The 12,667-nt window shown below is 34.5% G+C and overlaps 1 protein-coding gene and 1 long non-coding RNA gene across 2 annotated transcripts; both read right to left on the bottom strand.

Annotated features, from left to right (window-relative positions):
• Positions 1–29: 29 nt before the first annotated feature.
• Positions 30–5,857, bottom strand: LOC136201451 (replication factor C subunit 3). Its single transcript, XM_065992109.1, has 9 exons — positions 5,534–5,857; positions 4,867–5,083; positions 4,147–4,226; positions 3,896–4,055; positions 3,269–3,350; positions 1,334–1,463; positions 1,181–1,244; positions 1,032–1,100; positions 30–349 (listed from the first exon to the last, which is right to left on the bottom strand). The coding sequence occupies exons 1-9, from the start codon at positions 5,721–5,723 to the stop codon at positions 250–252; spliced, it is 1,092 nt and encodes a 363-aa protein (XP_065848181.1). The 5' UTR covers positions 5,724–5,857; the 3' UTR covers positions 30–249.
• Positions 5,858–8,679: 2,822 nt separating this feature from the next.
• Positions 8,680–9,921, bottom strand: LOC136234703 (uncharacterized). Its single transcript, XR_010691444.1, has 4 exons — positions 9,690–9,921; positions 9,459–9,591; positions 9,261–9,332; positions 8,680–9,170 (listed from the first exon to the last, which is right to left on the bottom strand). It is a non-coding gene; the product is annotated as an uncharacterized lncRNA (long non-coding RNA).
• Between the last annotated feature and the right edge of the window lie 2,746 nt (positions 9,922–12,667).

Below are 12,667 nucleotides of genomic sequence, written 5' to 3'. Positions count from 1 at the left end.
AATGTGAACGAACCACAAAGAATCACCAATTGAACGCTCAGTAAAGATAGAATAAAAGGTAACCGTATCTGATCCGACTATCTTAAAGAAGATGAAACCAGTTAAAATTATGAACAAGGCCAATTTGCCTGCAAATCTCGAGTCATCCAACACTTCTTAGCAAAACTTCACATTCTTAACCATGTATGGCTTTTGGATAGCAGCCATTCCGTTGTGTTACTAGAAATGTTCATGCAGTTGCAGGTTTAATTACTTTGCCGCGGCAACCAGTGCGGATCGAGCCCTTGTAAAAGAAGCTATTAGTGATCCAAGCTGCAGCTTCTCACTGCACCCAAAAGTTAACCTGTACCTGCACATTACATCAAGGTCTCAAAGAGTTTAGTGCAGAGATTCCTATTTTTCTTTCTTTCTTCCTCATCTCAACTCCTCTCATAAACGAAAGTTGAATCTATATTGCTTCCAAATTATAGGGTAAATTATTCATGGCTCCTAAACTATAACAATACTAATATTATGGTCCCTAAACTTCATTTCTTGACATAAAAATCCTTAAACTTTACATTACTATAACATTGAAGTCCAAATCAATAAAAATCTGTTAAAAAAAGGAAATGATGAGGATAAGCTACGTGTTTAACCATAATTTATGTAATATTGATAATTTATGTAATATTGATAAAAAAATAAACGATGATGCAGTTAAACTTGTTCAAGTTATCATTTCGTTAAATTTTTGTATGGGTTTTTATTGATTTGAACTTTAATGTTGCAGTAAGGTAAAGTTCGAGGATTTTTATGTCAAGAACTAACATTTAGGGGCCATAGATGTATTTTATCCCCAAATTATATCCCAACAATTGCAACATATTGTAAAATGCAGAAACAATTTCCTAAAGCATACTGCCTCAATGCAGATCTGGATTATAAAATGTATCAAGAAAATAAACCATACTATGTTAGATATTCATCAGCATAATCGTAATCACTGGAAAATGGAAAATAAAAAAGAAAGGGGAAACTTGAGTACATACTCTATATCAGCCATGTCATTAATCAAATGAACTCTGACATCTGATGGCATCTTAATCTTAAAAACGAACCTGTTAAGAAATTTGACATACATTATGTCAATGAATGCAAATTCCAAAAAATAATTCACCAAATTATGTGCATCACTTACATAGTCACTTCTCTTACAATATCCACCAACGCCAATCCTTTCTTTATGTTCATTTCTGAAATTCCTGCAGATCATTGAGTACAGAGAACAAATAATAAATTTGACTTCACAATTATATGAAACAACATTACATGAAAACAGATTCTTGCGTACGCCTGAAGATTTCTGCAAATGATTCATTGAGAAGCCAATGACATATCTGCTCAATGTCTCTGGGCAATGGGTTTCCAGTACATAGGTAGACAGCTTCTTCTGTAATTTGCGGAGAAGCCATGTGTGTTGACTGCAGACACCAGAAAATAGGATTAAGGTTTGATTTCAAAAAGTACAGTCAATAAAATGAGAATGTAATTGCCAGCAAGACTTATTTTTTCCTACTCTCTTCTAATGAATGAAAATCATCTTCATGCATTATTTTACAAGTTGAATGATACTATGCAATGAAAGGTTATATACTTAGAAAATAGAATCTCCCACTTAATAGAAAAAGTAGCATATATACAAAAGCAAAATGGAAGCAAAATGGAAGTTAGTTTGATTTTGAAGAAAGAAAGACTGGATGATAAGTTTTTTATGATTTTGAACATCTTTTGTTACCAATTTAAATAAAATCACACAATATTTTTCACAAAGTTCGCCCTACTGAAAAGAAGAAAAGTAATAGCTGCAAATCACCTATCAAGAAGAAATTTCATGGCATGCTAATAATCATGTGTATAACCATCACAACAAATTAAGTGAAGGAATCAACAAACTTTAAAACAAAAGCTTCTCGAGGCTCAATTCAAAATCTATGCAAGATTGCTTTCACTTATATGATCAGATCTATTTGAGGTAAACTCTTTTTAGGTAAACTCCATCTTGCCCCACAACAACAACAAAGCCTTAGTCCCGAAATGATTCGGGGTCGGCTAACATGAACCATCATATAAAACCGTGCAATCAAGTCGTGTCAGCGACACAAATTCTCTCCCTCCACTCTGTCCTATCCACTACCATATTCTCCTCAATCCCTACTAAACTCATATCATTCTCTATCACCCTCCTCCAAGTTTGCTTAGGTCTTCACCTACCCCTCACCACTACATCCCTTTGCCACTCTTCAGTCCTCCTAACCGGCGCATCAAGCGCTCTTCGTCTTACATGACCAAACCACCTTAGTCGGTTTTCCCTCATTTTATTCTCAATAGATGCAACCCCTACTTTTATCCTAATTATTTCATTACTCACCCGATCCTTTCTCGTATGACAACACATCCATCTCAACATACACATCTCCGCCACCGACATCTTATGAATATGACAGTGTTTAACACTCCGTACCATATAACAATGGTGGTCTGATTGTCATGCGGTAGAATTTTCCCTTCAATCTATTAGGCATGTCGGGGTCACAAAGGAAACTTGTAGCACTCTTCCACTTCGCCCAACCAGATTTAATCCTATGGGCAACATCTCCATCTACTTCTCTATCCGTTTGGATAATAGATCCTAAGTACCGGAAGCAATCCGAGGCCTGAACAACTCTCCCATCTAGGGTGATTGTCACTGCCTCCCTACTCCTATCGTCGCTAAACTTACACTCCAAATATTCTATCTTACTTCGGCTCAACTTAAAGCCTCTAGATTCTAAAGTTTGTCTCCATAGTTCCAACTTCCTCTCCACACCTTCTTTCGTCTCATCAACCAACACAATATCATCTGCAAACAACATGCACCATGGTATACCATCTTGAAGTGAACTCGTTAGTTCATCCATCTTGCCCAAAAAAAAAAAAAAAAATCCCTCCATTTTGTCCCAATTTGTTTTTTAATGGGTTGCACACTACATGCATTCTGCACATGTGCACAGATAGAGAAGGAAGAAGGTAGGTGGCCGGAGGCGAAAAGAATAAAAGTTTAGTTCCACTTTTACAGCTCCACGATCTAACAGACGTGGAACTGCTAACTGATAATACATATTATTTAGCATATTAGCACCATGATGGTCCAACTAAACTAGTCACTAAATACTTTACACAAAACAATGAAACTATACGTGCACATACATGCATACAAAAGATATATCAGATAAAATAATCTTACAACCTGCAATATGTTTAAAGCTTTCCTCATATCCCCATTGCTAAGTCGCACAAGTGCTGCTAAGCCACTTGCAGATACGTCAAGCCTAATTCAGAAAGAAAATGTTAGAAGGCATTGCTGTATAATTTATAGAAAAAAAATGGGTCAGATCATGAAATGATTAGTATATGACAGTGAAATCATATAGTGTTCTTTCAAAACTACACAGCACTGCAAAACCAAATTAAAAATAGCCATCGCTTCTTTAAGATATAGTTTTCTTTTCACTGTATCTACTCAGAGTAGTTCCTTCACCATTTTCAAACTTATTCAAGGCAAACAAAGGCATCGTGCATGCATTAGATAATCAATGCTGAACAGTGTTAAGCATCTCTCTTTCAGTGAGGGAAGAAATTTCAGAAGAGGAAATACAGTTTTTTCATTTGATTTCGTAAGAGGCTTTGAGGAAAAAAAAAAAAAGGAAAACAAAGGATAGCTGGGTTTAGTGATCTTAAAAGACAGTAAGAGATTGAAATTTTTTGCTAATTTTATGGAACTTGAATCCAACATGAACCAAACGCATCATCCAGTTAAAACAGTAAATTCATAATACAAAACCAAGTGAATGAGAACAAGAAACAGAAAAAGCACCCTTCAGCATTTATAACATGCTTGAGTCGTTCATTGACATGTACAGGATCAAGAGGAGCAAAACGAAATCGAGTGCATCTAGACTGCAAAGCTGGAATAATCTTGTTTACATTATTACAAATAAGTGCAAACCGAGTGCTCTTGGTGTATTTCTCAATCACTGCACAGAAAATAAGCAGACTAAACATTAGCCCACAATAAATAACAGGTAGCTTAGACACCAAAAGAAAGCAACCAATAACAATCAGCACCTCTGCGCAACGCAAATTGTGCTTCCTTCGTCATGGCATCTGCCTCATCAAGTAAGACCAACTTTACCGATGCCTTGGCTCTGCAGATATTAAAACTTTGAAAATCAGCAACAGATATGACGAGCCATTAAGCAGGCACATATCAAGTGCAACAGCAATTCATCTTGGCAAACAATAAAAAAATGAATGAAATATCTCTTCGATGCAAAATAAGAGCAAACAAGCAAAATGTAGTATCATACAGTAAGTGATCACTTTCTGACTCATGTCTAAATGTGATGTGATCATAAAATTTCCAAAGATATTAAAAAGAAAATATTATAGCCCACAACATTTTCTGAATTTATATGAAGCTTCAAGAAGGATGCCTCATAGTTAACAATAGCAATAATAAAATGTGAGCAAGTATTGAAAATCACTAAGATGAATTTTTTTTCCTTAAAGTAACAAGACAAAAAATGTGAATCGCCAAATAAAAAGTAATTTGTAAAAGCTGTGTAGCATTGCTCAATTTTGCTTTGATGGCATCATGGCTCTATCTAAAACCAGCGAAATTTAACAGTAAAGCTTATTTGGATCACTATAGAAATGGAAATGAAATCCTACACCTAGAATAGAGATCCTTTACTGGCTGGTACACAAGGAAATAAATAACAATGGGTTCAAGACATCGTGAAGATAGGTAATATGCAAAATCACATGGACGTGATAAAAGACTACCCAAATGAGAAGCTCTGAGTGCTAGCAAAATCTTGTATCTGCTGTCGAACTACATCAATGCCTCTGTCATCTGATGCATTCAGCTCCAATATCATATTCTGGTACTTAGATCCATACAATTTGCGTGCCACAGCAAGAATAGTTGAAGTTTTTCCAGTACCCGGAGGGCCATACAACAGGAGGTGAGGCAATCTGTTTTCACTGGTAAGCCTATCGACTAATCAAGCCAAAGAAAACCCAAAAGTCTAAAGTTATTGAAGATAGATTACAGAAAATAATAACAAGAACTTGTTAAAATGCTTTGAATTGAACACAAGGGTAACAGTAAAACAAGGATAACAGTTAGCAATGAATCAATGGCTGTTTCTCAATTTAAGCTACCAGAGAAACAACAGTAACAATTAATGATATCCAAAATCAAATATAAATTACCAATTTCATCCTCCTACTGGAAACAACCAACAAATTAGTTTAAAATGACCAGAAATAACCAAGAAAAAAAAAACTCGAGGAACAGCAATAGGAAAAAAGATCTTAAAACAAGTTCCGATTGTTAAATTCCTATTTATGCAACTTTCCAGCAACCAATTAAAGCACCAAATTAATCCATAAGCAAACACAACTCTAAATATACACTAAAAACCCTAGAGAGAGAGAAAAGGATTACTAGTATCGACAATGTCGCGATGAGCAGCGACATCGGCGAGTGACTGAGGGCGATACTTTTCCACCCACGGTGTGGCTCTAGCAGCTGGCGGCGCACCGACTACGGCGACGGTATTGCTGTTTCCTGGTTTGGATGCTATATTCTTACTTTCATCTTCGTCGATATCCATAAGCGAAATGACCTCCGTCATCTTTTGGCACTCTTCTCTTTTATTTTCTCGCCACTAAGTTCAATTCCAACTCTCACCGCCGCTGCGTTTGAAGCCGTGATTGTGAGGCAATAGTAGTGAGCTCTCTTCCTCAGTCGTGTGCCTGATGGCGCCAAAAGACCAATCAGAATTTTGAGGCGGGTGATATTAATGGATCGGATTTTACTGGTTCAGCCCAGTTGAAATTCAATAGTCCAGCCCACTCCTTACCTGGGTAATATACAGACATGGTTATTTTCATGGGTTGGACAAGACCGGACCGAAGGTCCCAATCCAATCCAGTCCATAATATATTCGCAGCCGGTTCGGGCTGAACTGGGTCAAATTAATTAAAGTAATTTCCAAGTCCAGCACATCTATTAATATATTTTATATTAAAAAATTAAAAGTTTAGATTACAATTAGTTTTAGAAATACAATTAGTTTTTCCGTCCGCTTTATCAGAAGACAAGCAAATATCTTTGCCCATGCTTTGGCTAACGGCTAATCATTATACTAGTCTTAAGTTTTTTAATGTCTTTCCATCTTTTATTTCTGATTCTGTACTGAACTTTTACCATACTATGGCTTATTAATGAAATTTCTCTTAAAAAAAAAAACGTTAATTAAATATGTATCAGATTTATAAAACATATATTCTTTAATCATAATTTAATACATATTAACATATCAATAGTATTTTGTCCATATTTTATTAACTCGTACCCTTATATTTTATAAAACTAGTTTTTAGTCCGTACGATGCACGAATTCATCTTGGTATATAAATATTAAAAAAAAAATTGATAATTCAATAATTAAAATTAATAACATAAAGATGTTATCTAAATTAAATTTTATTATTTTATTTTTGTATTTACTTTAAATAATCTTTTTTATAGATAAATATAATAATATAATTAAAAATATTATATTATATTCTATTTTTTATCATTAAAAAAATATGAAGTAACACCTCAACTTCATCGTTACTGTTTTATATTATATATAGATACTAACATTACACATTGCTTAAAAAAAATACACATAAATTCTATTTCTATTTCAAAACAATATGCATGTGTATTATATGCATTGAATTAAAAAACTTTAATATACTAAAAATTAAACTAATATATTTTTTTAACAAAAAAATAATAATAATAAAATAATATATAATATAAAAGCGGGTCGAATTAGGCCGTGATCAAGATTTTGAGGCAAATTTCAAAACCAACCCATTTGATTTGTAGGTTTGACCAGGTCTGGACCGGACCAAACATAAATTATACATGTTCAAGTGCAATCCATAAAGGACGGATTTGGACGGTTGGGCCAGCGGGCTCTTAAACTGGTCTAGTTATATATGGCATTTTTTTAAAAATAAAGTTAAACCTTCATTGGATTAAAAAATGATTAATCTTTGATTGGCATTACATCATTTAGCCAAAATTGTCATTACATCAGAAATCGTTAGCACTGGAATTGGCCTATCGGCCAACTAAATGAGCATCACCATTCGCTAAACGAGGAACAAACGACACAGAGAAATCAAAATTAGCCTTAAGAATATCTCTACAATCTTGAATCAATATACCAAAATCAGATAGATCCACATTTTGTGCATATTGCATTAGCAATTATCTTAGCATCAGTTTCAAACTCAACCTTGCTCACATTTTTTGTGCACAACCATAGCATACTTGCACGAATCGCAATGACCTCAGCGAACTGGGGCGAGAGGGAGCCTACAATAAAGTTGCTGCTACAATAGTTTTACTGGTCGAGCTCATCCCCGCACCGATTCCACCGACCATCGGGCTGTTAAAGACCTCTCCATCGACATTGCATTTTAGAAACCTTGAAGTTGGTTTCCTCCAAACCGGCCGACCAACATTCCCCAGTCCACGCTGTCAAAGTATGATCCTCCGATGACAGCTCCACTCTTACAGAAAAATATGTGTTCGTCTGACACAAAGTGCTGCAACCATGTCATCCCTATTCCAGTACTTGTTATTCCACTACTGCCATATGGAAAACATCATTATGATCTTCTTTCTCAGCATCTCTTTGATGTCCACTTGACATTGCAATAGCATCCACTATGCTGCAAATGGAAAAATTTATGTAGGATTCGGCATCCCATCCACGGTCAACAAGCATTTACCAAAAAAAACAGCAAAAAGGTGCCAACTTTCTTCCTCGGCCGAACCACACATGACCCAATTTAGCGGAACTAGAATGTGCCTAGCTGCCAACTGGGCTCGAGTAACATGCGCATAGTTTCCACACAAAACTCTTCGTCTTTGGCAGAATATTTAAATTCCACAAATCTGAGCAGAGCTCAACATGATCCCTATCATGTAAAGCCCTATCAATTGCATAGTAGCCCAACTTCGATGAGTACCTTCTGTTCTTATTGTAACTCCAACCTAGGACATCAGTAGTATCTCAATGTGGCAGGATAATAGCACAAATTTTCTCCATTTCCTCTTCACAAAAGCAATCGTACACTTTACCTCTATCCCAAATTCTGGACCCTACTAGAAACAAACCTGAAACTGTTGTAGATACCCATTTTGTCCGGAGTAAATTCTCATTTTTTCTATAATTTTATCCTTTTAATCAATTTATTTTATAAATTTTGTATGTATTGTAGATATCATACAATGTTCTATATTTGTTATAAGTCATTATTAACTGTGCAAAAGAAAGGAAAATTATATTTATAGCCCTCATAGTTAGTTAAATGTTTATACCACAAAAATTAATCAATTAATTAGAATATTATAAATCAAACAAATGTTTCTTCTTTAGTTAAATACGGACGGAACGAAATTCAACTTTATTTGTTAAGGGTTATATTCGTGTAATCAGTTACAGTAATACAACCCCGTGCTAATTAAGGTTGAAATCACAAACATTTGGTTAACTTGTTCTTGGAACCAAAAATGAAATAAAAGGAAAAAATGAAATTTTATTAATAATTTTTATTTGTTACAATTTATATCCCAAAGGACCCAATCCAAGAAGCCCAATATAATCAACCCATTCCTTAAAGCCCAATCTAGAAAAACCATTCCTAAACTAAAAATACAGAAATACAAAAAAAAAAAATACATTACAAATATGACTTAAATACAATAATATACACTGCTTGGCCACTAAGTCAGTTTTGAAGCTCTATAAATAGAGAGCAGCAACACAGCACCAGGGGGCTTCGACTTTTCCTCTTTCTCATAATAAACAGCTTCTTCAGGCTCCATTTCTTTTGCTCCACTTTCTTTTCTTCTTCTTCAATCTTTCCATTTTTACGTTTTGGAGATTGAATTTCCTGGCAAGGGTCTATGTTATAGGCACTGCCCGGAATTCTTTAAACGAACCGAGAAATCTCTATGTGAATGTAGGAATATGTTATATTCATACAAATCACCTGAGAATTTCTAAACTCTGTAGCAGAAATTCATTTTTTTAGCATTTGTTTAACCAAACAAGTTCCCAAAATAAATTAACACACAAGAAATGAATCAATAAACAAACCATTCTATTTTTCTTCCTTCTGTTTGTTGTTGATTCTCTGAGGTGATTTCTCCCAGAGTTTAGAATTCAGATCTGCAAAAAGAAAACAAATCAGTGAGTAAGAATCAAATATTTGAATCAGATGGAAGAGAAAATGAGAAGCAAAACATCACCATATCTGAAATTAAATAAAGAATGAAAAATTCAGAATCAATATACATGGAGCATATCAGTGGAAGATAAAGGATATGGCACTCTTGTTCTTCGTCGGCACTAGAGTAAACTGAGAAAACTCCGATTTAAGATCCGTCACCGTCGTAGGAAAGCCTCCGGCCACCAGAGTTCAGTAGATCTGAAGCAAAAAAAAATATTAAAGAGGAAATACGAGAAGGATCATAAACAAAAGGGAAAAATATTTTACAGTCACTCTATCCTTCGTCCATAAATTACCAGAGATTATTAGGGAGTTTTCCATGGCGATCGATGAAGCAACGAGGAGAGTTGTCCTTGGAAACATCGAGAGATAAACGACAGCCACCACGACTTAATCCCTACCATTTCCGTCGAAGTAGAACGGCTCCGGTGAGCAGATCGGCAACGGTGGAAGAACCTTGAGGTTCTCTGGTTTTCAAAGAAAGAGAAGGGAAGAAGCAGAAGAGGGCGGCTGCACAAATGTCTCTCAACCCTGAAAAATCCAAAGTTAGCATCATCATCTAAATGGATTAGTGGGGATTTAGCAAAGCCCATTTCTCCCTCCTCATTGGTGGGCCGGACCAGGTAAGTATTCTAAGCCCATCTCTTTAATCCATTCATACATATATATACTTTGTTAATTTATGTTTAGTTTAATCCTAATTTTTGTTTAAATCAATTTGTGTAATACATACATTTATGTCATATCATTAGTAAAAATCATTTATTTTCATTTGGTTAAATTTAATCTACAGTTCTTATTTTATAAAAAAATTAAACGATTTGATTTATAGTCCTATGTCATAGGGATATAAACCAAACGTGTACACACTAATGAAGTTAAGATGAATCGATTTATATCTCTATGTCATAGAGATGTGAAAACGATACAAAAATAAAACTTAATTAACATGGAACGGTTCAATTTATACGTATATGTTACAAGAGTATAAAAAATAAAAAAAGAGTAACAAGATAGTCTGTAGTTCTATGTTATAGAAATACGAATTAAGCGTTACAAAATAGAAAAATGAAAAAACTAAACGAGGCAGTTCGTAAGTCTATGTTACAGAAAATACGAATTAAAACGTCGTTGAATTATATAAAAAAAATCGAACGAATTAATTCATAGCTCTATGTCATAGAAATGTGAATTACACGTTACTAAATTAACAAAAAAATCGAACGAATTAATTCATAGCTCTATGTCATAGAAATGTGAATTACACGTTACTAAATTAACAAAAAAACCCAACGAATTAATTCATAGCTCTATGTCATAGAAACATGAATTAAACGTTACTAAATTAATAAAAGACAACCAAACGAGTTAATTCATAACTCTATGTCATAGATATATGAATTAGCCGTTACCAAATTAATGAAAAAAGTGAAAACGAGATGCTTCGTAGTTCTATGTCATAGAGATACGAATTAAGCATTACTAAATTGATAAAAATTTAAACGAGTTAATTCGCAGTTCTATGTCATAAAGGTGTGAATTGAATTTTATCCGAATTGATAAAAAGTTTAAATGATACGAAATAGGAAACATACGCGACGTCAATCACGTAACAAAATTATACGTCTATATTATAAATACAAATAAATCGAGATAAATCAAATAAACTTAACACAAAAATCACGTCTTTTAGTACCAATATTTGGACGGGGTAGGGTGATTAATCAAGTTTTTCTTCCCTACACGTAACCGACAAACGAACCAAAAAATCTTTATTTCGCAGACCCTCTTATCCGTTAAAATTCAACCATTTTCGGTGTCCAATCACGCCGTTATTTTGATTGGTGGCGACTCTAAAAAATAGTTTAAAATAGAAAAAACTATTAACCGAATTTTTAGCCTCCGGCGCCCGCGCCCGGAAAATCCGGTAGCGACAGCTGTCATATTTTCCAACCATGTAATACAATAGGATTTGATTGTAAACTCATCCAACAATTTTACACATGGATCCTTCCACACTTGAATAGTTTTCCCACCACCCACCCCCAAAGAACTCCAAAATGAAAAAGTTAAATCAAATTCTAAACACTCCTCCAAATATAGCTAGGATTATTGTATAATTTAGAAGATAAAAAAGAGTCATTAGCATATTTTTTAGATTTGAACAATCTACTAACCAGTGTGAGAGGGGAATTAATTAACTTCCATCCTTGTTTGCCTTACAATGATAGATTAAACAAGTGCAAGTCTCTAAACCCAAGGCCACCTTAATCCTTCCACGACACATAAATGATTAGTCAAACCAGTGCATATTCTGTCTACCTCTTTCCTTTGAACCCCACCAAAAAGAGTTTATCATTCTTTGTAACTCTTCACAAATCGATATAAGGAGTAGAAATGTGCTCATACCGAATGTTGGGAGTGCATGTGCCACTGATCTCAGCAGGACGTATTTCCATGCATTTGGTAAAACCCGAAACCCCCATCTCCCGATTCGTCTACGAAATTTATCAATCAAGAAGAGAAATATACTTTGTTTTGGCCTACCAATCATCGGTGGAAGTCCCAAATACTATCTTGTATTAAGTGGAGATGAAACTTTCAAGATAGTACTAATTGCTTCTCTATTAAATAAGATCCTGAATTTATTCAAATTTATAGCTTGACCTGGTATCAGCTTATATTTTGTTAGGATATCCACTATAACATCATGTCTTTTTATTGTTAAAATATAAATTCATTCTAATCATTGTTTTTTTTGTTGATAAGCATTATATATATATATATATATATATATATTGGATCATTTCTCAATGGGTAATATCCATCCATGGGTACTCTTGATCAATGTGCTCATTTATTAGGGTAACCTGCCACAGCAAGTAACAACAGGTCAAATTCCCTTTATTTTATTTTATTTTTGTTAGGTTTTTACGATTAAAACTTTATCAAATCTTCCTCAATTCGATTTTCCATGAATCTTCATGGAAGAAGGAGAGGTCAATTCTAGCCATGGCCAGCAAGTTCATCGTGTCTCATCTCCTCTACTGTTATATGAAAGATGACGTCTACCTCCTCCTCGCGTCATTGTTCTTCACTGAATCCTTGAACTCATCAAAACTCTTTTCTCTTCTCCCGAATTTAGAACTGCCAAATGGTGTTTCCCTACATAACCCAGACACCTACAACTGTAAGAACTCATTTCATTCGTTCTAAATTTACAATCTTCTTGTATAATGAGACTTGATCTTGTTTTCGGGCATATCTTACTTTC

The sequence above is a fragment of the Euphorbia lathyris genome, chromosome 7 (assembly GCF_963576675.1).
Source record: "Euphorbia lathyris chromosome 7, ddEupLath1.1, whole genome shotgun sequence".
Classification (NCBI taxonomy): domain Eukaryota; kingdom Viridiplantae; phylum Streptophyta; class Magnoliopsida; order Malpighiales; family Euphorbiaceae; genus Euphorbia; species Euphorbia lathyris.
Note: the sequence above shows the minus strand (reverse complement) of the source record. Positions and strands in the feature narration are given on the sequence as shown.